Genomic DNA, 25,104 nt, shown 5'->3' on the forward strand with positions numbered 1-25,104 from the left:
CAGAAACTGGTTTGTCCTCCTGTGGCAGTGAACCTCGCCCCTGCTGCCTGCCTGTCTCTCCCTCCCTGTTTGGGCTCGGCCTGCTGGAAGCTGTGAGGATTCATAAAGAGCTTCAAATCTGTCAGTGTGGACATTTACTGTACTGTAAGAACAAAGTTGAGGTACTTTAGTGATCCCATTTTGTCCTCCTGAGACCCAGAGATTCATTTTGGTCCTTTTGTGGGCGACATGAGTTCTGGGCTTTATAGTGATGCAACACAGAGGACTTTTTCTGTGATGGGGACTTAAAAAACCTGTTTTATGGCAGTGAGGGAGTTAAAGTGATTAGATTTATAAAGAAATGTTGTTTCTAGTCATCATAAGGATGTTTTTTTAGAAGGCTATGTTCATTTTAAGTCTGTCAGAATACATATTTTAACTCGCACCCTTTGAGAGATACAGTGGGACTTTTTCCAGCAAACAACAGCAACTGAAAAGTAGACTAAAATTAAACCTGGACCTCCCTGGACCTCCCTGGGTCTCTCTGGGTCTCTCTTGGTCACTCTTGGTCCCTCTTGGTCTCTCTTGATCTCTCTGGTCCTCCCTGGTCCTCTCAGGGTCACTCTTGGTCTCTCTTGGTCTCCCTGGTCCTCCCTGGTCCTCTCGGGGTCACTCTTGGTCTCTCTTGGTCTCTCTGGTCCTCCCTGGTCCTCTTGGGGTCACTCTTGGTCTCTCTTGGTCTCTCTTGGTCTCTCTTGGTCTCTCTTGATCTCTCTTGGTCCTCTCTGGTCCTCCCTGGTCCTCTCGGGGTCACTCTTGGTCTCTCTTGGTCTCTCTGGTCCTCCCTGGTCCTCTCGGGGTCACTCTTGGTCTCTCTTGGTCTCTCTGGTCCTCCCTGGTCCTCTCGGGGTCACTCTTGGTCTCTCTTGGTCTCTCTTGGCCTCTCTTGATCTCTCTTGGTCCTCTCTGGTCCTCCCTGGTCCTCTCGGGGTCACTCTTGGTCTCTCTTGGTCGCTCTGGGCCTCCCTGGTCCTCTCGGGGTCACTCTTGGTCTCTCTGGTCCTCCCTGGTCCTCTCGGGGTCACTCTTGGTCTCTCTGGTCCTCCCTGGTCCTCTCGGGGTCACTCTTGGTCTCTCTGGTCCTCCCTGGTCCTCTCGGGGTCACTCTTGGTCTCTCTTGGTCTCTCTGGTCCTCCCTGGTCCTCTCGGGGTCACTCTTGGTCTCTCTTGGTCGCTCTGGGCCTCCCTGGTCCTCTCGGGGTCACTCTTGGTCTCTCTTGGTCTCTCTGGTCCTCTCGGGGTCACTCTTGGTCTCTCTTGGTCGCTCTGGGCCTCCCTGGTCCTCTCGGGGTCACTCTTGGTCTCTCTTGGTCTCTCTGGTCCTCCCTGGTCCTCTCGGGGTCACTCTTGGTCTCTCTTGGTCTCTCTGGTCCTCTCGGGGTCACTCTTGGTCTCTCTTGGTCTCTCTGGTCCTCTCGGGGTCACTCTTGGTCTCTCTTGGTCTCTCTGGTCCTCCCTGGTCCTCTCGGGGTCACTCTTGGTCTCTCTTGGTCTCTCTGGTCCTCCCTGGTCCTCTCAGGGTCTCTCTGGGTCTCCCTGGCTGTGGTTCTGGTTCAGAGCAGACCGTCAGGGTGTGCCCATCTCTGCCTCCCTCATCAGTCTCAGGACTCCTTTCTGTCTGATCCACATTCCTGCTGCTCTCTGGATTCCTCACATAGCGTCACAGCAGCCTGTATTTACAGTCAGTACAAAAGGTTTTAATCCACTGGGACAACTACACCAAAGTAGGTCCACTAAAACTGTCTGACAACATTATGGGAAGGATATTGTGTTATTCAAACCCACCAGACTCCATTGACAAAAGTATAATTTTACTTTGCAGAACACAGGAGTTACTGGTCTACTTCTGCCTCGATTGGTTAGTTTGTTTGTGTTATTTGGTCTTACACAAATGTTGTATTGGATATGAACTACCCCTTTATGACACCAAAGTCACATAATAACACAAATAATCTAATTGATCGAGGTGGCAGTAGACCAGCGACACCCCTGTAAAATGACTACTTTTCTCAATGGAGTCTGGTAGCTTTGAATCAAGCAATAAAAACAGCCATTTCTGGTTAAAGGATCTTAAACCTACCTCATGCACTTGCAATCACATGATCAGCACCATAGAAATGATGATCATGGTTTCAACTCTACTCATGTTGACTTTATTTCAAAATAAGAGCGCAAGTATTCATTAAAACTTCATCCAGGATTAAGAACCGAATCTTCAAACTGCTTTAAAAGAAGCAAATTTGTGGAATAAGAAACAGGATTACTTCAGTTTGATAACAGCATGTTTTCCTGAATTATGTGTCAGTAATCAGTCTGTCCCTGGGCTATAAGAATAAGGATTAGACGATTTGTACAACCAGTTAACCCACATTGAATCTGCTGCTGATGTGGGTCCCATCTACCAAGTCCTGCTTGGGGATGCAGTCTGGAAAGAAACCAGCACAATAAGTGATGTTCAAATAAATTCTGCCATTTATTCCTTGTTTTGGGCTACAGGAGGAAACACAAGTTTACTGACGAACATTTAAAAAAACAAAAAAAACTTCCAGGCTGATTTTATGAATGAAATCTTCAAAACAACTAAATATCTTTTTAGCCCTCACGATGTGACAATTCTTGGCAGCCGAAATATTACAAAAATACAGCATATTTACACTTTTTAAGCATTGCACAGTTCATGCCACTTGCAAAATAGTGTGAAAAATACAGCCTTTGATTCTTAGAAATTTCCTCAACAGGGCTATTTACACTTGGGGACCCAGAGCAGGCCGACACAGAAGCAACCCGACAACATCGACTGCAGCTGGGAGAGGAAACAGCCACCTGCTCTTCTGGTGTTTTAAAAAGGTCACATGGTCACTCGTCTGCTTTAGTCTACGATCTGTAAAAAAAGAGGATAATGTGTGAAGGAAGGTAAACCTCAGAGAACTACTACCGGCAGCCACATCAGAGGTTTGATCTGAGTCGTGGACAGATTAGTGAAAGACTGCGTTTGAAACGAGGGAGTTGCTGATCTACTGCCGCCTTGATCGGTTAGTTTCCTTCAGCTATTGTGCGACTTTGGTGATTAAGAATGGTTCGTTTGGATCGGAGCTAACGCAGCGATGGAAGAAGCGGCAGCACAGGGAACGTCGTCACGGTCTGTGAGGTAAAATGACTGTTTTTGTGAATGGAGTCTGGTTCCCCAGTGTAAAGGGCTGCCTGAAGCAAAGTGGTGAAAATATTCAAAATATAGCACAAACTTAGGCTGATACTGTTTTTATTTCTTAAGCTGAGCCTTTTTTTCCCCGTTTAGGAGGCTAAAAATACATTTTCCTGCTTCGCCAACCGCCATCAACTGTAGGGAACACAGCGACTATGGATAAATATCTCATACACCCCCACTTCAAATAGTCCAAACTATCCCCTAAAATGACTTTGGGTCAGACAGCTAACTGGAATGAACTGTGGCGAAGGAGGTGAAACTGTTTACTTCCTCCTGATATATGGAAAAAGGAGCTAAATATTTCTAAACCTTGTGCACGACATCAGAGTGAACAGTTTCCAGCTCCTGACCTTTACACTTTATAATCATCAGGTACAAGAGAAACTGAGGAACTCTTTAATACTGACACCTAGTGAAGATGCTTTGGTAATTAGAAAAATACCAACAAGAACAAATAATAATTTATCTATAAGTGAGACGTTTGGATTTCTGCGCCAAGAACTGATGAGAAAAACAACGGTGTGACTCCTGGCCAGGTGGAGACTCGACAGTCTGACTGGTGACCACGTCTTCAAACAAACACCTGAAGGTTTTCCTGCTCGTCCCCCAACAACACAGACACCAGACACCAGACGGCCGTGGCTACTGTTCTGCTTTCTCCTGTGCGGTTCCCGTCACCAGCAGCAGGTTGCAGGCCATGAACTGGACGTTCAGCACGTTGCTCGTGTTTCCTGTGTACAGTCCCACCAGTTCGCTGGACGAGCCGTCGGCCGGCGTCCCGCCGTGGGAGTTCCGGATGTCCCACACCCGGACGGAGTTGTCCATGGACGACGACGCCACCAGGCTGCTGTCCGGGCTGAAGGACAGGCTGGTGACGCTGTCCGTGTGACCTCGCAGGTCTTTGAACAACGTCCCTGATGCCAAGTCCCACAGCTTCACCCTCTGGTCCTCGCCAGCGGACGCTAAGTACTTCCCGTTAGGTGAGAAAGCGAGGGACAGCACGGGGCCGCGGTGTCCAGTGAAGAGGCGAACGGACGCCCCCTGCTGGGTGCTCCACAGCCGGACAGTCTTGTCTGTGGAGCCGGTGGCCAGGTAGTTGGAGTTCGGGTGGAATTTGACGCAGTCGACGTCGGCGAGGTGCCCGGCGTAGAGCCGCAGCGGGTAGGTGCGGGAGAACGTCCAGAGGCGGGCCGTGCGGTCGTGGGAGCCGCTGGCGAAGTAGAGGCTGCAGGGGCTGACGTCCACGTCCCACACCGGGTAGACGTGGCCCTGGTAGAGCGCCGTGTTGGTGAAGCTCCCCAGGTCCCAGTAGCGGATGGTGGTGTCCTCGGAGCAGGAGAGCAGGCCGGAGCTGTCCGTCAGGAAGGCGGTACGAAACACCGGGCCGCTGTGACCTCGCAGCGTCTTTATCTCACTGCCCGAGCCGTCCTCCTCGTCCACCTGAGGAGAAACAGCACCGTCTTAAACTGTCCAAGATGTTTTGCCTCTTGAATATATATTTATTATTGATTGATCTGGTAATTATCTTCTCAGTAAATGGTTAGTCAGTAATAAAATCTGTCATAGCAATAATCATGTCAAGTAAACATTAAACATGCTGTTTGGCATCTTCACTACATGATTAAACTTGAACTGAACCATTTGAAACAACCATCAGACGTTTATCCCTTCAGTCACCTCACCTCCTCCTCCAGCACGTCACAGGCTAGGTGGATGAGCGACACGTCGGCCTGATGCGGTTTGGCCTTCAGTTTTCTGGCTCGGAGGCTCCACAGCTTCACCGTGGAGCTGTCGAAGCCGGCGGCCAGCAGGCGGCTGTCGGCAGAGACCTCGGCGGTGTTCAGCATCTGCTCCGTGTGGTGGAAGGCATAAAAACACACGGTGGTGAGCGTGGGAGGGCCCTCGCGGACCTTCTTGATGCAGTCCTGCAGAGCCTCCAGGGCGGCCTCACTCTGTGGGATCTCTGCAGGGACCTCCACGCCCTCTCCGCCCTCCGCCCCGTCCACGCCGGCCCAGGAGGAGGTGGAGTTTGGGGCGGCGGTCGTCCCGCCGGCAGCTCCGTAGAGCTGATAGTCTGTACGCCTCGAGGCGGTGACCTCCACCTGCAGGTGTGTGCTGAGGGTCCTGCAGAGGGCGCCGTTGTCCTCACTCTGCAGGTAGCGCAGCAGGTAGCTGTAGGCCGGCTCCGTCAGGTGAACCACGTACTTATGCTCCAGGAAAGCACTCAGCTTGGGGTTGGCTGCGACGTCCTGAGCGGTGAGAACATGGCGGAGCTGCTCTATGGTGGCGCGCTGCTCGCTGTCTTGAAGAAAGGCACCGTGGAAACGGCTGTAAAAACCATCTACTGCGCTCTTCAGGCCGCACTGCACCATGTCCAGGTGGAGGTACACGAAGAGCGGGTAGAGGATGCTGCTCACCTCCTTCGCCCAGGAAATTTCTGTTTCTGATTTAAGGGAAATAAAAAGTATTCTGAGGGGCTTGTAAACAAACACAAGGTCACAGAGCAGCGCAAAAGGACTTGATGGATGTTATTTTCCACAACAACTGACATGTTAACTGGTAACTATTTGTAATGTCACTGCACATCACACATCAGTGTAGATACACTCATCTTCAGCTAAGGAACTCAGTGGCAGCGCAGCAGGAACGAGGACGAGGTACCTGACAGGAAGGAGCGCAGCCTGGAGAACTGAGCCTCATACTGCTGAGGGTCAGACTGGCAGGGAGCTGCAGACACGATGTTGGCACACCCCGACTCTGTCTGCACTGCTCAGAGAACCGGAGCAGAGACAGGAGAGAAGAACATCACGGAAAAATGGTCATTATGCAGAAAGGGTTTTATAGTATAATATATATGAGATGATCTGAATTATCTAACAACCTGTTGGGCAGTTCAAAGATCCTGCACAGTTAAAGCTTTTATCAGTGCATGGACTGTAGTGGCACCACGCAAGTCCTAGCACGTGTTTGCCCAAAAATTATTTAAAAAATCAAAGTGTAAGTAAGTGTGGTGAGAGTATTTTTCCTCTGGCATGTAGTGGTGTCATGACCAACACCTTCATCCTCATCCTCACTCACCTGTGAGGCTGGCAGCCATCTCCTCAGCTGACTGGAAGAGCTTGGCTCCTTTCAGGGAGCCATCAGTGTCCACATACTGCCTCCGCTTCAGGTACTGAGCCACGGCGTACTGAATCTGCTCAGTGCGAACCCGCTTCATGACCTGACGACCAAAACACACCCGGAAGTGTCACACACCTGAGAGGTTTCACCTGCACATCACTTTCTCTCTCGTGCTACCAGGCTCAGAGCTCACCAGTCATCATCAGTCACACCAAACTGCACGAACAGACTGTATAAAAGTAGGAGAAGGGGCCTAAAAAAGATGGTGCATATCCGTTTAAGTGCTTAAAATCAGACTCATCATCTCCATGACAATATTAACCCCCCCGAGCACAGCATCTTCCTATTAGCTAATTAGCTAGCAGAGGAGCAAGCTAACATATTTACTAAGACACCAAACATGGGATAAACTCTCACTGGCTGTCTAAACATGTGTGTTAGCCTGATGCTAATGTGAAAGCTTAAAAGAAGTGGAGCCAGGCGTTAATTAGGTCTAAAAGCCGGCAGGTTTCCACTTTAGAGGAGGATGTCTGAGCTGAGCTAACCGGCTAACTTAACGGCAGAGGGCCTGGCGGTTTCAAACTTTTAGCGGGATCGATCCGGTTCCGTAGCACCACCGGCTACAGATCGATAACGTTACTCACTGCATATCGCGCTGCTCCGTCCTCGATTTACTTGTGTGCAAGCTGATGGGGTTTTAAAGCCGCTCAGTGTCCAGCTGAAACTACGCCGCCGCCTGTCGCTGTCGCTCCATCGTGGTTTTCCGCCCCCCGGCCAGCCTCCATCTAATCATGCTAGGCTAAGCTAACAGCTAACTCGCCGCTTTCCCCTCCAGTGGGCAACGGCTATCGTCAATCTACTCATCTTCCCTTATCATCATAAAGGTAAAGCTATCGACGATCAACTACCTTTGTCTGGATGGGTGTTTTCGGGCGAGGCTGCATTTGAACCAAACTCCATTGAAAAAAATATAAAAATAAGCGCCAGTAACCGCTAGAGATAAAATACCCCCTCACCAAATAATAATCAATAAAAGGTAAACTTTTTGAGTGGTTCGTAGTGCCAGAGACGACGTAGGAAATTAGAGTATCTTTGGTAGTGCTCACTGTATAAAGACTGTGTATAACAACATCATGAACAAAAAGTAAAATGTAAAATTTGATCACAATAAGTTTAATTTCGCACATGAGCAATATGCCGAATTGATTATTAGTGTTTTGTGATTTAATAACGTTTGAGGTGACATTATATGGAGGGTACATTTGCACTGCTGAGCAATTCAACTTTTAAAGATTCAAAATTCAATCTGGAGGTTCGTCAGTCTTTGATGTATGATGCTATTAACAAGAGCTTGTTAGGTTAGTAAAATTATAGGTAGAATTTAAACCTCAGTGCTGACATCTACTGATATAAAATCAATTAAATCAAAACATTCACTAATTCACTTGCTTTCATTGGTAAGAAGTACATTTTTCACTCAAACTGTTCAACACATAATCCAGATGGTTTTTTTCCCTATTAACCTCATGCTGATTTGGTAGTATTAGTGACAATTTTGAATAAAGAGTAAACACTACATTGGCCTCACGTAGCACACTTATTTTAATTACTAATGTTTATTGATATAATATAATGATATAATGTGTACTGATTTATATAATAACAGCAAAGAAAGCAATTTTCATTTTCTTTTGCTTTAGCTTTCAAATCACTACCAAAATGTATCAGAACCCTAGAGAAATAGGATAAGGAGGACATGCAGGATAAAAGTGCTTTTTCAATAATAGTTAGCAGTTTCACTAATAATAATAATAATATTAATAATAATAACTATTATAATAATAATGGGCTAAAACTAATTTAAAAAATGATTGACAGAAGTTTCTGTGGTGGGCGGGACTTCCTGTCGACACAGTGATGACGTAGAAGTCAAGCGACGGCAACGCGCGTTGTTTGGAGAGGATTTCCCGGTGAGGGTTTTTGACGGTGTCGGTAAGTTGTCGCGGTTAAATTTGGCACCTTTTTCTCCACCGTTGGGCAGCACGGGGCATCACAGGAGGCATGTTTTCACCCCGCACCGCCCCGAGCTCCGGCCGCAGGCAGCAGGGCAGGACCACCGGGAGGAAGAGCGTCTCCGGGGCGGCCACCAGTCTGCTGTTCTCCCCGCGCAGGACGCCTCTATCGGCGAGGTGAGTGGACACCTCCACCGGTCATGTTTTTGTTTTTACACTCAGCTGACAGGTTATTGGGGACACTTGGCTCAATCTAACACGGTCCAATACTACAGAGCTACAATTAATAATAATATCATGGAGGTTATAATCCGTTTTTGTTGAAGCTGATGATCTAATTGATCATTTTGGAGGATGTAGTCTGCTAGTAAGGCTCACTGTGAGGTGTTTGTGCTCTTTCTGTTCACCCCATTGGTGTTAATGAGTCTAATCTGAATATCAGACACGTCTGTCAGAATAAAGGCATGACACTTCAACAGCAATCATCATCATCATCACTTTATTTAAAACACATTAGTCCATGTCACTGTAAAAATAAAATAAAACACATCAACAGGACAATAACAAATATTCTAAGTGAATTCCTCAAAACAGCATGAAAAGTGGGAACATTGCAGCTCACAAATGTTTTACTTGCACTTGTCAATTCAAGAAGCTCAGGCCGGACCCTGAATGCATCATTAAATGTCCACCTGAAGCTTTTACATTTATATTTTTGCTGTACTATCTTATTCCTCCCGCCACATTTAGCAACAGACGGAAAATCTTGCCTCTGATCCTCTGAAGTTGGAGCGATGCTGGAGTAACGAAACTCTCAAGTTTACTGTCCCTCTCACTATAACCTGAGCACACTGTGAGCAGTTGCTTCAAGCGACTTAAAAAAGAGAAGACGACTAAGTCCTCAGCCTTCATCAGATGGTTAAGAAGACAATTCCCCACAATACTCCCCACTTTTTAAAAAGATCATCCGTAGACAGATTAAAAAGAACAGGTGACACAGAGTATTTGCAGCTGAGAGTTCGTTCGTTGTGTCTCACTATTAATTTGTCTCCGCCAGGTCAACGCCCACCAGAGTGCAGAGCCACGCAGCTGCAGAGTCGGTCAACTATGACGTGCAAACCTTCGGCTCATCGCTGCCGGTCAAAGTGATGGAGGCTCTGACGATGGCTGACGGTAAAGGAAAACCTCTTCTCTGTCAGGAGAAACACCTCCTGTTTCTTTTCTATGATATATTCTAGTATATGATGCCCCCCCCCTTCTTTCAGATGAACCATTACCAGGTACAAGATGATGTATGTCTTGTAGTTCATAGACGAACAGAGGAGCTATAATAATACATTTTATTTAAAGAGTGCCTTTAAATAAAACTCACACTCTACAAAAGGTTAAAAAATGCTCATTAAAATAAAAAAAGAAAGAATCAAACAGAGGTCAAGACAATACGTTAAACTCTGTGAGCACCAGAACGTTAGCAAGTACACAAAACAAGCTAAAAGTCATTAAACACAAATAAATGCAATTAATCTACTTCCTGCTTCTCTTGACTGGAGCTAAACTCTCGTTACAGCCCACTCTCCCTGATCGCTCCGTACCTTTTCTTTGCACTGCTGACTTCCTCGTATGCAGGTGTCCTTTCAAAATAAACCTCCAGACTTCCATGTTCATGTTAAACAGCGTAGGAACGAAACAAACAAGTGCATTAAAAGCACAGACTCTGCACATATTGGTTGTCAACATAAATGTGCTCCATTGTTTAAGGTGGACAAAGATACTTAGAATAAATCAGAGCTGGAAGAAACCACGTACATATCTCTACACACATGTCTAAAACATAACTTAACCCTCTCCTCCAAGAAGTATTTCCCCCATTTTTAAAATATATACATCCAGCCTCTGACGTGTTTGTCGTCTTGGCCCCTTTTAGCCGAGGACCAGATCTCAGTGAAGGTGAACGAGAGCGGCTGGGCCTGGATGGTTTGTGGAGAGAGACTGATCATCTGGAAGATCTGCCAGACTGCTGTGGCCAAGGTACAGTCCACGGTCCACATCCAGAAGCTGCAAGTAGAAACACAAGCACGACTGCTTTCCGGTCCAGAGATTTAATCTTGCAGTGAACAAGTTGGAGCAACATTTCACAGAAAATACTAAAGTTTCAAGGCAGTTTCTGCATTTTTCACTAAGTATTAGTCACTTGGGACAAGACCAAGTTGTAGAAACGGGCTGCAAAGACTACAATGCTTTGGGACATTTGTGCCTGATAGAAACATGTCTTCTAAAAGAGCTTGTTTGATCCACTGACAGGCTCAGAGTGTTATTCTAAGTGTGTGACAGCATCATGGAAAGGATCCCTACAGAGAGAGACCTGGAAGATCCTTTTGGTTTAACCACAAACAGCACACACACCAGACTACATTCACTAAAACAGGGATTTAAGAGAACAGGACACAGGAGTTGCTGGTCTGCTGCTGCCTGATTCGGCGAGGTTGTTTGTGTTACTGTGTGCTGCACAAATATTGTGTTGGGTTTTAACCTTTTAGACACAGAAACACACATAAACTAATTGAGGCTGCAGGAGACCAGCACCTCCTGTTCTGCGCCATAAAATTAATGTTTTTATGTAAAAATAAGGCCCAAGTTTAAATATACTGAAGTTATCTTTGTAAAAGACCCCTCAGTAACTGTGGAGCAGTCAGATTTGGATAATCGTAAAGTTTTAAACTCCACCTCCTCCCCGTGTGTTTCCCTGCAGCTGTCGGTGTGTAAGGAGCTGCAGCTGCCCAGCAGCGAGTACAACTACACGGCCGACCTGGTGGCCTTGACGTCCGCCGCTCCTCTGGAGACGGCCGGCGTCCAGTCCATCTCCGTGCTGGCGGTGTCTGCAGAGGGAACGGCTCGCTTGTGGCTCAGCCTGGCTCAGGAGGGCAACTACACAGAGACGGACGTGGACCTGGGAGACCTCTGTAACTTTGTCGTCGCAGTCAGAGTAAGTAAATCCTCAAAAAAAATCCAGATTACGTTCACCCCTATGCACCTGAAACCTCTAATCTGGTCACCAAACTCCCCCTGATACATCATTAACCCCCTTATTTGTATATTTATTTTTACCGTTGTCTCTCCTCTCTCAGGGCAGAAGCTACGTCTTGTCCTCAGTGAGGAGTCGGCTGTTGAGAGCGACCGCAGATGCTTCAGGGAAGCTGCAGCACCGAGCCCTGCTGCAGGGTCAGGGCATGCTCTCCGGCATCGGGCGCCGCGTCTCCAGCCTGTTCGGCATCCTCTCCCCGCCCGCCAACGACACGGTGAGTCCAGTTCAGCTGAAGCATCAGATGGCTCCGTACAGACAAACATCCAGAAGCTGTTGGCTAAAAGCAAGAACGGTGTAAAGCCGATTATTAGCAGCTGACCTCTGAAGTTACTTTTATAAATCAACTTCATAGAAAATGTCACTACAGTAACTACAAAAGTAGTTAAAGTATTAAAGTAAGTATTAAAGAGTGTCCCCTGTGACTCTTGTACTGTTATATATTCTGTCATTACATTATTGATCCTCATCTTTCAGGTAAAAGCAGGGTTTTATTATCAGGCTGCAGCTGATGATAAACCATTTGTATAAATGGTGAAAATAGAGAGAAATGATCCTTCAGGATGTTTGTTGTGTCCAACCAACAGTTAAAACCTCAACATTATTAAAAACACAGCAGTTATTTAAATAATTTAAAGAAAAAGCAGCAAATCCTCTCACTTTTGATGCTCGATCTGTGAAAGCTTTTACATGAAAAATGACTTAAATGATTATCAAAATATTTGTCATTTCAGTTTTCTGTCTGTTTCTTGATGATTGATTTAGTGCCTAATGATTTCAGCTGCACTTTGTATGAACTGTTGATACAAAACATAATATTTTATAAACTTCTCATTAGTTCTTAAGTTGTAAAGTTACTAAAGCTGTCAGATAAATAAAAAAAAAAGTACAATATTTCCTCTGAGAGTCGAAGCAGAAAGTGGCAATAAAAGAAAAGACTAAAATAAAGTGCATGTTTATTATAAAGCAGGTGGTTGTAGATGTGTGACGACTGTTGACCTCCACTATAGATGTTTTAGTCTGGTTGTTATTTACAGCGCATGTGATTGTTTTCTCCACCTTTGCAGCTCCACAGCGTGCTGTGGGCGGGCGGAGCCAGCTGCCTGTACACGCTGACCAGCTCCAGCCTGAGCAAGTGGGAGGTGGACGACAGCGGTGAGCACCAGGTCCTCAGCTGGGACGTCCAGAGGGCTCTGACCGAGAGCATCGCCGACGCCATCTGGGTGAGTGCGGCGGGTCCACGTGATCATATGTGCTGACTTCGAGTCATGCAGCCGCCCACTGTGGTGGAGGAAGTATTCAAGTCCTACTAAATCCTAGTCCTAGTCCTAGTCCTTTAAGTCCTAGTACTAAAACCTCATGGTAAAAAAAAAGAGTATTATCAGGAAAATGTGAAAGTATTCAAATAAAAAACACCCAATGCAGAAAGACGTCTCCTGTGAGTCCACACAGTCTGCTTAGAGATATAAACTATTATTTATTATCACAGTTTCACATCAGTTTCAAATCGTGCTGCAGCTAAAGATTATTTTTCCTTCTGGATTAATCTGCTGATTGTTTCCTTGATGAATTGATGGATTGTGTTAAAAAAGTGAGAAATGCCATCAGAGTGACGCCTTCAGACGTTATTCAGTCTGCTGTTATTCAGTCTGCTGTTATTCAGTCTGCTGTTATTTAAGACGATGAGCAGGATCTGTTCTCCACATTTCCTCCAGCCGTCCATTTATACTTTTCCTCATTTATACTGATCATTGGGAGCCATATTGATCAGATTAAATCCTTTAAATCTCTTTAGGACACTCAAAGCGAATGTCTGTCGTCCAAATACGTTAAAAAACAACTTTTCTCCCCCGTCAGGGTTCAGAGAGCAACTACGAGGAGATGAAGGAGGGAGCCAATGTGACGTACCTGGACATGAAGCTCAGCCAGTGAGTGTGTGTGTGTGTGTGTGACTTCCTGCTTCTTTTACTCGCCAAAATAAAAGGTCTGAAGTTGCATTAGTGGCTTCTTAAGCTTTTTTTTCCAGCCTGAGATCTGAGAGCTCATGTTGTATTTGTTGGTTTTAGGTGAAATCTTAGATTCTACATTTAAAAATCTACCTACCTGAACAACGTCTCTCTATAGATTATTAGTAATGATCCTCCAGTGAACGTGTAGAACTTCTTCAAGGTCCCATTTTATGAAAAATCTCACTTTTTTACTGTATTTTCAACATAAATGTCTCCATCTTTATCAGTCAATGTGGGTGAAAACACACCGTTTGAATTTGACTCCCTTTATGATGTCATAAGGGGATCTGTTGATCATGTGACCTCCTCCAGCCCTTCAGCAGGCCGTCCACTGAAAATATCCTCGATCAATCTTTATTTATAAAGTGCCAATTCATAACAAATATCTCAAGACGCTTTCCATAAAGAGCAGATCTGGATTAAACTCTTTATTTAAGAGAGAGACCCGACGATTTAGGAATTCAAAATAAAATTCAACTTTATGACGGCATGAAGTCTCATTAAAGGATGTAGTATTTAGAATTAGACTTAACATACTGATAGCTGCTATGAATATATATATAATATATGATAGTGAGTATATCGTGGTCTGCGCTGTGTGTTTTCAGAGCCGGCCTGGTGGTTTTGGCTGCAGCCTGGCACCCGTCAGACACGCCCTGCCTGGCCTACTTCTGCCTGGTCACCCTGCAGGACAGCGGAGCCGCCATCTCCGACCAGTTCACCGTGGAGGTCACCAAGTACAACCCTCCATACCAGGTCAGTCCTGATCCTAAAACTGCCGGCGTGGCCTTAAATACAGGGTTCAGAGTCCTCCTCGCTGCCTCTGTTAAAGGGCCAGTTCACCCAAATTACCAAAACACTTATTTTTCCACTGACCTCTTTTAGTTGTATGTGATCCAGGCAGCCACTGGAGTGAATTTAGTGTGTTAGTTTGGTGTGAAGATCCACTTCCAGAGGTTTTACACTTCCACAAGATGATGTCGGGTTATTTTAGCCCCTTTTCCACCGCAGGAACTTTTCTCATTTACCCGGGATTTAGAAAAACCTCCACAGAAATTACCGGGGGAACAAACTTTCCCTCAACCCCAAACTTTCCCCCAAAAAAGTACCTAGTAGGGGGGTAGGATTTCTTGAGGGGCAGGTCTGTGTGCTGCAGAACGCTCACTCTTTTTGTGTTTTGAGCGTCTTTGCAGAGGAAGAAATTCAGCGAGTCTGTGGAAGAATAAATGTAGGACACACGCCGAGACTAATTCGTGAAAAGTTAGAGAAACTTAAGCAAGATTATAAGAAGCTAAAGGAGCACAACACATGTTCCTGAACCACACAGATCACCAGGAATTCTTTTACCAGATAAATAAGTTCCTGGTAATAAAAGTTCCTGGAGATGTTGGTGGAAAAGAGGCTTTTCTCCCTTATTTTTCTTTTCCAGTTTGAACTTTTATGCTTAATTTCGCACACACTTCTGGTTTCGTCAGAGTGCGGAGGCGCTTCAGGCCACTCGGCTGGTGCTGCCACGATCCCCCGGCTCCACCGCCTTCCTGTGTAACGAGGAGCTGGTGTTTGCCTGCTGGACGGGAACCAGCAGAGGAGGATTACCTGACGAGAAAATCAGCTTCAACTCACCTGGTGAGGAAAGAAACCGTGGGTCACATCCTCAGCAAACAATCAGATTAATGGTTCGATTTTATGGGATGGAGAGCGTTGGAATTACAGTACATATATATATATATATATATATACACGACTGAAATGATCCTTATCATCAGTTATTAAAGATTTTCTTTAACAGGTTAGTGCAGTTCAAAGTGCTTAAGACAGAAGAAGTGCAGGCAGTAAAAGCAGTTTGAGACCAGTGTACACCAGAAAATTATTTCACTGTAATTACATTATTTCTTTTTACAAGAAATTACAAGCAGGCGACGTGGAGTAGATACTAAAAAAACAAAAAAGTGAGCAGTAATTACAAAAATACATTAGTCAAATAGTTTTAGCATCTTTATTGATTTCTTACATGAAAATCACTGTAAGAACTGTATGCCAACATTTCGTGTCCCAGGTTTGTGGGCAAAGAATTTGTTTACATATTGCACACATTTTTATAAAAATTAAAATAATAATAATAAAAAAAAAAAAACACACACAAGAACAAACAACACAAAACAAAAAAACATTACTTTGCCAGAAATGGAATGAGTTAAAAGCCTTAACATACCGCCAAACATGAAAAACAAATGATACATTACATACTTAAATGCACAGATTATATTGTATAGGTCAACAACAAAATATTAATTTTATTCAGTATCTTCTGTCAAATCAAAATTTCCCACAAAGTCTTTAAATGGTCCCCACACCTTTTCAAATGTAGACAACTTTTTTTTCCTAATACATGTAATTCTTTCTAGAGGAAATGCTTTGAGCATCTGTTTCACCCAGTGCACCAGTTTAGGTCTATTACTTTTGCAATTGTTCTTTTTGCTTGTATCAGACACATATTAATCATTAGTGTTTTTCTGGATATATTCCTAAAATGAAAAACACAGGACTTTTTGGAATATCCTTTGATATGATTGACTCTACTGCTATTTTAACCTCCTCCCAAAAAAGTTCCACTTCAGGAAGTTTTAGCATTTTAATCTGCAAATCTACAAGTCAAGAATAGTTTAGTTTAGTCTAATGATCATGTAGAAAGTGCAAAGAATCAGGTTTTATTTAAGGTAGAAATTTGAAGAAAACATCTAAAATCAAATGAGAGAAAGACCCAATAATAAGAAACCAGACCTTCCTCACACACGGTGAACTGACTCTGGGACGGTCTCGGTCTCTGCAGGTGACGGTGTCCGTGGAGGAGGCTGCTGCGCCGGCCTGCCGGTGTTTTTCTCCCTGAACAGCGGCCTGGTGGCGGTGGTGGGCCGGGAGAACGCCTCCATCCTGCCGGAGACCATGGAGGACTCGCTGTGCTCCTCGCTGGCTGCAGCTCCAGAGGTAAAAGAGTATTAAAAACAAACTACAAAGGGAACTTAAAAGAAGTAAAGAAAATGTCTCTAAACTCTTCAAAACATTTCTGCTTTTGTTTCTGTGTTGAAGGTTTCAGCCATGGAGACGCCAACCAGATCAGAGCCTGTAGCTCAGGAGGACAAAACCAAACTCCTGAAGGCGGCTTTCCTGCAGTTCTGTCGGTACGTCAAATAAATGGCTCCCAATCCTCCTCCTCCTCCTCCTCCTCCTCCTCCTCCTCCTCCTTCTCCTCCCTCTTCCATGATTGTGGTTAAATGCATAAAGAAGCATAACTCTGTCCCGTCTGTGGAGCAGAAAGGTGCACCTATTTTTGAAATTGGTGCCATTTTATCAGAGAAAAAAAACGAGAAAAGGGGCTGTGGAAACCTACAACACCCAGAATGCACTGCGCCGCCATCCTGCCACTGTGACTGTAAATCTCTCCTTTGTCAGTAATGACCTGGTGGGCGCTCAGACGGTCACAGACGAGCTCTTCCCCGCCGACGGTGACGGGGACGAGGGAGCCGAGCTGGACGGCGTGGTGACCCGGATCAACCTGGACCTGGTGGACGATTACCCGGCCTCAGACCCCCGCTGGGCCGAGTCTGTCCCCGACGGTGAGGAGGGCAAACGGGGGAGGGACGGCGGGAAAGAGAGGGTCAATCTGCCTGTGTGGCATTTCCTTATCATTTAAAATATGCACTAAGTATATTTATCTTAAACAATGGAGTCTGGTGATCTCATTTGTTTAAATATTAGATTATTTATTAGATTATTATTATTTATTGTGAATTCTTGTGAAACCAGAAGGAACAGGGTCAATGGAAAAGCTATAGATTCCTTATTTTCAGTTCTTACAGTAGTTACACCAACTTTTTAACATAAATGTATTATATATTCATGGAGATATTTATGTTAAAAGGTGATATTTTCATTTTGTAGGAATGTGATTCTTTGCTCTACATGCTTCTATTGGTGGTTTTGTACCTCGTGTTACCTTGGCTATATATATATATATATATATATATATATATATAATCCTTGTCTGTCCTCACTCTTACTCATCTATATTTCTTTTTCTTTTCCACAACTTTACTAAAAACAGTTAATGAATCACTGCAGAAAGGTACAAAACTGTAGGAATTAGAATAATGCAATGAGTTTAAATCCAATTCAAGAAGAAATGTACTAAAATAGCACTTAACATGGAAAAACCTGAATATTTAACCTGTTCTGTGTGTTTTTTTGTTTTTGTCGTGTTTATTTCATACAAACGTTTCTGCCTCTGATCTTCCAGAGAGCGCCGGCTTTCCTCTCACCTCCCTCATCATCCTCCACCAGCTAGAGGACAAGATGAAGGCCCACGGCTGCTTCATGGACTTCCTGCTGCAGGTACACACACACACACACACACACACACCTGAGGTATCTGAGGTGCTCAAACATTTGTCTTCCGTCACAATAAACACAAAATAAGAACTCCATGTAGCTGCTTTAAATCAGTACAAATATTGATTTTGTCTAGTTGATGCACAACAAATCCAGTCTGTGTTAAAATAAATGTCCTGTTTTAGAGCTGCAGTGATTCTCTAAGGATTCTGTGTTTCATTTCTTTCTTTGTGGCATCGAACAGGCTGATCGATCACATCTATATAGATTATAGATTATAGGACGGCAGGGGAACGTGGATAAATTGCCACATGATGGTGCTGTTGCACCAAACTTAATCTGTTCCGTCTTGGTCCATGGCCTCAGCTTTGAAGTTCATATTTTGAAACCTTGTTGGACAAAAAAAAGATTAAAAAATTGATGCAGCAGAACCAGAAACACTTTACTCTTCCTCATCAAAGCCTGGTGCCTCCATGTAAGAGGAAGTACAGACAATACACATAAAAGTATCTCGGGGACAAGAATAAAACTAGTAACACAAATCTTCTGGGTCCAAACAATCAGTGTCCTTTTTATATATTTGTTGGAAACTTTGGACCTTATTGATAATCAAATAATTTGAAGGTAGACATTTTCACGCTGGTCGTCCTCCCCGACGCTGACTCAAGTGATGTCACACAAAATGCGTAGTGGCTGACGTTCACCTGCTTCAGGTAAACGTTTGCTGGATCTGAGACACAGGCTGATTTAGAAAGAGCAGGAAGTAGAGTCATCACTGCGTCCTCCCCTCCGTCAGGTGGGTCTGCTGGACCGGCTCGGCCAGGTGACGGTGCGCTCGTCTCCCATGGCGACGCGTCTGCTGCTGTGCGAGCACGCCGAGAAGCTCCAGGCCGCCATGGTGCTGAAGAACCACCACGGCAAACACGGCGAGCTGGTGAACCGGGCCATCGGCATCGCGCTGCAGAGGAACAACACCGCCGTGCCGCCCAGCCTCACCGCCGCCGACGTCTTCTTCAGAGAGGTGTGTGCTGCCGGGATAATCCCTGTGAGCGTGTGCGCGAGGACGGTCGACTTAAATCTGTGTTTTCGGGGCTCCCACAGGTGTCTCAGATCTCCTCGGTGTTTGATTGTCTGCTGGAGGAGGAGGAGCGGAGTCTGAAGGAGAACCCGGTCGACTCGGTGCAGTGGGCCGAGGTCGTTCTCACCGTCAACAACATCATCAAGGTAACGAAACGAATCCAGAGCAGATCACCAAGAGCGGATCACCAGACTAGGACTCTTTACAAGCATAATCAACCAACCAACCAACCAACCTTTATGTGTGTGTGTGTGTGTGTGTGTGTGTGTGTGTGTAGGACACTCTCCAGGCTGCTGGTCAGTACAGGGAGACCAAGGCCTCCATGTACAGAGCTTCTGAAAACGCTGCTGCAGAGCCGGAGTACATCCCCTGGACGGGTAAAACCCATTCATCAGTTCATTCATTGCTCTGAATATATTTATTCATGTTTTTATAGTGATTTTATTGATGATGTCTGCAGAAAATGTGTGTTCAAGTCCTAAACATGACTCCTGTGTGTGTGTGTGTGGTTGTTTTCATGCTTCCAGTTTTGGATTTTGGAGATGAAATGAAATTAGAATATATACCATAACCTGATTTAAGTAATGCATGAGCTTGTTCCTCTACCTAATATTTACACTACGACCGCTTAGATTAATTAAATGTGTCCTGTGGAGTTCTTCTCATCACTGAGCTCTTGATGATTTGTCCCTGATCTGATAATGTGACGGGTTTACAGATCCAATCTTTCCAAACTCATCGTATCATGTTTGATATTTGGGATTTTAAATCTGGATAATAACATCACTGCTTTCTGAGCCAGCCAATGAGAGAGAGGGAGAGAAAGAGAGAGGAGGGACGTCCCGGAGCAGCTGACGGTGTCACCAAGCAGCAGTAGACATCCTGATGCCCTTGATGCTAACGTTAGCTAGCATACTACAGTTGATATTAAAGGTCCCGTATTCTGCTCACTTTAAGTTCTTATTAGTATTTGGAGGTGCTACCAGAGCAGGTTTACATGGTTTAATGTATCACGTGATTGTTTTTATTTTTTATTCTAATGGCCCTGCAGCTGTTTTTAGCAGTTTTGGGCAATCTGCTGCTTCGCTCTCGCCCCCCCACGTCTTCATTTTACTGGGAGCTGTTGTTTAACGGCGAGGTGGACTCAGGAGGCTGTCAGTGAGGAGGTCACATGATCACGGTCCCATTTTGACATAATAATCTGTTGTAAGATGGTGCAGGAGCAACGGGAAGTCTCCAGGCACACTAGTGAGACGCACTATTTACATTTAAAATAACATTACAAAGTGCATTTTGAATAATATGGGACCTTTTTTAAGAGTTAAATCTCAGCTTCTCTTCTCGCTGAGGAACAAACAGCCTGAGTTGACGTCACGTTTCCACCGAGTCTGGTTTAGTCTTCTGCTTTTGTTTTTAGCGGATCTACTCCCCCTCCTGATAATCTTCATCGTGTGTTATTATCTTCAGGTCTTTAGCATGTTTGAGATTAGAGAGAAGAACATCTGTGAAAATTAGGATTAGGATTTTAAAACGTCTGTAGTTTGAACGCAGCATTATCTTAAACCCAGCATTGTTTCTTCTTCACTGTCTTTGACCTGTTGATTGAAGGAGTTGCAGGAATGTGTGTCATTGCTCATTTAAAAGCAGCTCCTTCGTGAAACTCAGAAACTCCACAGACAATTTTAATACCAGAGTATTGAACACTGTCGTCCATGTTGGCCTAAAAATTGGTGTTTGTTTATCTGTTTTCTCTGATATTCCAGGTGATCTCTGCCTCGTTGATACTGATGCTGTAGCCAACATGAAGACTAGAACCTCCAGATGTTTCTTGGGGCTTTTTGGAGTCAAAATAAATCACTAACCCACCCGATCTTCCCTCCTCCAGCGTCAGGCGGTGTAGGCGGCGTTCGCACAGTCATCTCCCGCCAGCACGAGATCATCCTGCGCTCCGTGTACCCACACGCCGACTCGGAGCTGCGCAGCACCCTTTGCGAGCAGCTGGTGGCGCTGTTGGACATCTACCTGAACGGCTACGTGGCCCAGCTGATCTCCCTGCAGCAGCAGAGGCCCCCGGGGGCCCAACAGGAGCGCTACAACAGCCTGGAGATGGAGTACAGCCAGCGGCGCTCCGAGCTGCTGGCCCCGCTGTGTGAGTGGAGACGCCACAAACATAAAACTATGTATATTTATTTAAGTTTAAAGCTCCTAATAATTCTGCTAAATGCTAAAAAATATGCTAAATATTAGTGTTTTAGACCACATTTTTACTCTGCAGGACGTCTTACACCTGGAAAAATAAACATTTCAGAAACATACCAACAGTAAATATAACAATACATTTAAAACCATCAATTTCACAGAATATTAAATGAATATTTGTAACAAACAATCTCTTAAAACAACAATACATGAAAAAAGGAATAAGAAAAAAACTCATCATAAAATATTATGTTTCCCAATCAAATTTTTTTAGAATATTTAGTTTTTTATTATTAATTTTTATCATTTATTTGATGTTTCCCTGCTCCAACGCACCTGATTTAAATGAATGGGTTGTTATGAGGCGATGAAGAGCTCGATGAAGAGCTGACTTTATGCTTCATGTACTAATAAATTGTCGGATTTTGAACTGAAATGAATCAAGATGAAATAATTAGGAAATAAAAGTTGGATTCATGTAAACAATGACACACAAAATCAGTAGTAAAAAGTTAAAGCTAAGGCGAACAGAGCTGCATGTGGTCCAACATCACAAATCTAAAGGCAGGATACGTCTATTTATACAGCACAGGGGCAAACGAACATTAAAAACAAGACAATAAAACTGTCTAAAAGGGGAAAACACACAAAATAAATAGTTAAAGTTTGCTTGGTGGGAGCCGAAGGGGAAGTCAGTCAGACTCAAATGTTTCCCTTTGTTGTAGTGCACAAGTAGAAGTCTGAAAATGTTCACATGTTCACGACCTGAACCTTTACAGATCACAGTGTATCTACAAAGGCACAACACTTAGTCGCAGGTATCTGGACCTGAACAGTGGACAAAAAGCAGCTAATGTCTTCTCTGTCATTTTAAAGTCACCCCGTGTGTTTGACTCCCCTGGTTTAGTGCTTTACAAACAAATAATAGGCCAGTGGAGAGATGTCAGGAGTGATGTGTTGTCACCGTGCCTGAGGGGAGATCTTTTTCCCAGCCTGCATTCATGTTTCTGTGGGTGAACGTAGCCGAGGAGGTTCTGTGTGCCGCCGTCGCTGTGAGGTCGCTGTGAGGTCACTCTCTCTCTGTTGTTGCAGTGGAGCTGGGTCAGTACCAGTGGGTGGCCGCGCTGGCTGAGAAATACTGCGACTTCGACGTCCTGGTCCAGATGTGTGAGCAGACCGACAACCAGAGCCGCCTGCAGCACTACATGACCAAGTTTGCAGACCAGGTACGCAGAGAACCGGAGAGTTTACTAAGACTGCTGCTCTGTTCGCATGTCAAAGGCACCGGTGCCACATAGTATTAGATATTTACACTACGCACAGAAAGATATTCGACTTTCAGGTGAAATATATGGAAAATGTAAAAAGTGAATGCTACAGTGATATTATATCATGAAAGTAGGACATTTAAGTAGAAGCATGCACTGGTGATTTCTTCATCTTAAACAGTTTATTGAAAGAAAATCTACCAACAGTGGAGGGTAAACCACAACAAAACATTTTCAGTGTCTCAATAAATTGGGACGTGGCCAAAGGACGTCCACTCCTCTCCTTTCTGTGACTCTTCCAGTCTCTGTATCACTGTTCCAACCTCCTGATGACACTCTGTGACCCTCTAAGCTCAGTGAACACCTCCGTCTGAGGACTTCCTGTTTGAAGCCTCCAGTGTTGAGGTGCTGCTGATCAACTGTTAGGTGTCGTCTTGGTCTCATGATGTCAGAATGTGAACAGCAGGATGAGGAGGACTGTTTAAATACCAATTCTAACTGAAGCAGGAAATGTATTGGTGGATTCATGGATCAAACCTGTTGTGAATGTTGCTGTTAAGCTTCTTGTTAGAGAACAGCAGCTGGTGCAGAAAGTACTGAGACACTGAACAGTTGGACATGTGCATTCAAAGGTTTAGAGAAGGTCACATTAAGTTCACCTGGAAAGGTTAGAATGTGGTTAGAATAGGTTCATCCTGACAGCTGAATATCCCTGACTTTTAGTGAGTAGTGTATGTTCTCTACATAAAGAAACGAAGCATTGTGGTGTTAGTGGACTACAAATCATGTCGTCTTTGCAACATGAATAACTCTTCGTACATTTATGGTGACAGACTTCTTTTTCCACCTCCTCACACTCACATCTTAAGTGTAATTCATTGGCCAAAAACAGACCATACGTACCAGTACAGACAGGTAAAGCAGCGTTATTATCGTCATTATATTCAAATTTCAGTGATCAAAGTTAATACAAAGAGCTTGTAAAGTAAATAAAGGGACAAATGCATTGATTGGTGTTTGTATGAAGGAGTCTGTTAACTTTATTCATAGTAACAATTCAAATATGTTGATAAAGGCTTCAACCGTCTGGAAAATGTTGTTTTAGGTTCCTTAACACGTCCTCTTTCACACATTTAGGTGTTTGTTTTAATGCACTTTGACTGTTTTTGTGACACTTTAGCAGCACCTGCAGATGCCAAATGGGTTTGAGCCTGATTTATGGAACATGGTTAAAATTTAGTTTAGTTTAGAGGGTTTTCTAAATGGTGATTACAAAACAAGATATGTTGAATCACATTATCTAATGTATGCAAATTTGTGTGCTTTTGATCAAATATTGCATCATTTGCATATTTTAACATATGATTACATCAAAAAATAATATAAAGGAGTAAACAAAGGAGTTGTGTAAACTTTATTTTTTGCAGTTTAACAGTTTAAATGGACATTGTTTTGGTTTCGGTACCTTGCGTGTTGCCTCTTCAGGTGACACCCTGCAGCCGTTTGTTTGTTCATTTATTCATTTATTTATGAGATTATTGGCTATTTTTCTTCCATAACATGTCGTCTTTCAGACTAGAGGAAATTAACTGTCTAAAATACACATTTAGGTGTTTATTTAACTCCACTTTGTCCATTTGAAGCTTTCTGCTAAACTCAAATCTCCACCTGCAGACACCGAAGTCTGTCTGAAGGTTTTTACAGAGCTGCTTGATCATAAATCATTCAGAGCCTGATTTATAGAACATCTTGTTCCTAAACACACGGCCAAAATAGTCATTTATGCTATTGACAGTATTTTCTCATTTATACAGCGATTATTTAAAAAATGCTGATTTTAATGTCGACAAAATTTAAAAAAAAATTTATTAGATAAGACCTCATTTGCATATTTACACATAGAATTACATAAAACAAAAAGTCCTATAAACTTTATTCTTCACAATTCACAGCTCGTATTGTAATATGGTGATAAAAAGGCTTTGGGAGTCTAGAAGTTTTCGGTTTAACTGCCTTGAAAAAACCTGGAAAGTGCTTGAAAATGCAAAATGTGCATTTCAAGTTTTTTTTTTTTTTTTTTTTTTTTCATCTCAAGTCGACTTCAGACTGACGAGTGAAGTCGCCGTTTTACTTACTTTACTTTACTTCACACGCCGGAGCTGCTCCCCCACCGCTAACTTCCTGTTTGTCCCGCGTGTCACTTCCTGCCGCAGAACTTTGCCGACTTCCTGTTTCGCTGGTACATGGAGAAGGGGAAGAGGGGGAAGCTGCTGTCCCAGCCGGCCACTCAGCACCAGCAGCTCGCCAGCTTCCTGCAGTCCCACCAGCACCTGAGCTGGCTGCACCACATCCACGTCCACGACTACCGCAGCGTACGGCACACACACACACACACACACACACACACACACACACACACACTCACTAACACACACACACGGTTTGTTTCAGCACAAAACCACTTCCCCTGTTAGCCGACCAGAGTGTAAAAACGACTTCCTTTCTGTTTTTCACTTCGTTTCTTTTCTGTTGACTTCCTGTCTTCTGTCTTCCCCCTTTGCTCCCTCAACTCTCTCGCTTCCTTCCTTCCTTCCTTCCTTCCTTCCTTTACACATCCTCCACAACTTACCCAGTAACAAGTATATTTCCTCTTTTATCTTCCTTCCTTCCTTCCACCTTACCTTCCTGTTTCCTCCCTTTTTAAATAGT

At 44.3% G+C, this 25,104-nt stretch overlaps 2 protein-coding genes across 2 annotated transcripts in view; one reads left to right on the forward strand and one right to left on the reverse strand.

The window, feature by feature from the left end:
* Nucleotides 1-3,565: 3,565 nt before the first annotated feature.
* taf5l (TAF5-like RNA polymerase II, p300/CBP-associated factor (PCAF)-associated factor) lies at nucleotides 3,566-7,138 on the reverse strand. The gene is made up of 5 exons (XM_070827743.1): nucleotides 7,009-7,138; nucleotides 6,323-6,464; nucleotides 5,906-6,010; nucleotides 4,927-5,687; nucleotides 3,566-4,684 (listed from the first exon to the last, which is right to left on the reverse strand). The coding sequence occupies exons 2-5, from the start codon at nucleotides 6,459-6,461 to the stop codon at nucleotides 3,887-3,889; spliced, it is 1,803 nt and encodes a 600-aa protein (XP_070683844.1). The 5' UTR covers nucleotides 6,462-6,464; nucleotides 7,009-7,138; the 3' UTR covers nucleotides 3,566-3,886.
* A 1,217-nt stretch (nucleotides 7,139-8,355) lies between these two features.
* nup133 (nucleoporin 133) overlaps nucleotides 8,356-25,104 on the forward strand; it is a 24,366-nt gene continuing 7,617 nt past the window's right edge. The window contains exons 1-19 of the mRNA XM_070856401.1: nucleotides 8,356-8,553; nucleotides 9,434-9,549; nucleotides 10,301-10,404; nucleotides 11,126-11,359; nucleotides 11,502-11,672; nucleotides 12,523-12,678; nucleotides 13,313-13,383; nucleotides 14,073-14,220; nucleotides 14,940-15,090; nucleotides 16,295-16,449; nucleotides 16,552-16,643; nucleotides 16,915-17,078; nucleotides 17,759-17,853; nucleotides 18,647-18,871; nucleotides 18,952-19,074; nucleotides 19,206-19,305; nucleotides 20,814-21,077; nucleotides 22,220-22,353; nucleotides 24,609-24,767. Coding sequence (XP_070712502.1) covers nucleotides 8,426-8,553; nucleotides 9,434-9,549; nucleotides 10,301-10,404; nucleotides 11,126-11,359; nucleotides 11,502-11,672; nucleotides 12,523-12,678; nucleotides 13,313-13,383; nucleotides 14,073-14,220; nucleotides 14,940-15,090; nucleotides 16,295-16,449; nucleotides 16,552-16,643; nucleotides 16,915-17,078; nucleotides 17,759-17,853; nucleotides 18,647-18,871; nucleotides 18,952-19,074; nucleotides 19,206-19,305; nucleotides 20,814-21,077; nucleotides 22,220-22,353; nucleotides 24,609-24,767 — 2,790 coding nt within the window. The 5' untranslated portion in view covers nucleotides 8,356-8,425. The remainder of the gene's footprint in view (nucleotides 8,554-9,433; nucleotides 9,550-10,300; nucleotides 10,405-11,125; nucleotides 11,360-11,501; nucleotides 11,673-12,522; nucleotides 12,679-13,312; nucleotides 13,384-14,072; nucleotides 14,221-14,939; nucleotides 15,091-16,294; nucleotides 16,450-16,551; nucleotides 16,644-16,914; nucleotides 17,079-17,758; nucleotides 17,854-18,646; nucleotides 18,872-18,951; nucleotides 19,075-19,205; nucleotides 19,306-20,813; nucleotides 21,078-22,219; nucleotides 22,354-24,608; nucleotides 24,768-25,104) is intronic.

The sequence above is a fragment of the Pempheris klunzingeri genome, chromosome 3 (assembly GCF_042242105.1).
Source record: "Pempheris klunzingeri isolate RE-2024b chromosome 3, fPemKlu1.hap1, whole genome shotgun sequence".
NCBI lineage: Eukaryota > Metazoa > Chordata > Actinopteri > Acropomatiformes > Pempheridae > Pempheris > Pempheris klunzingeri.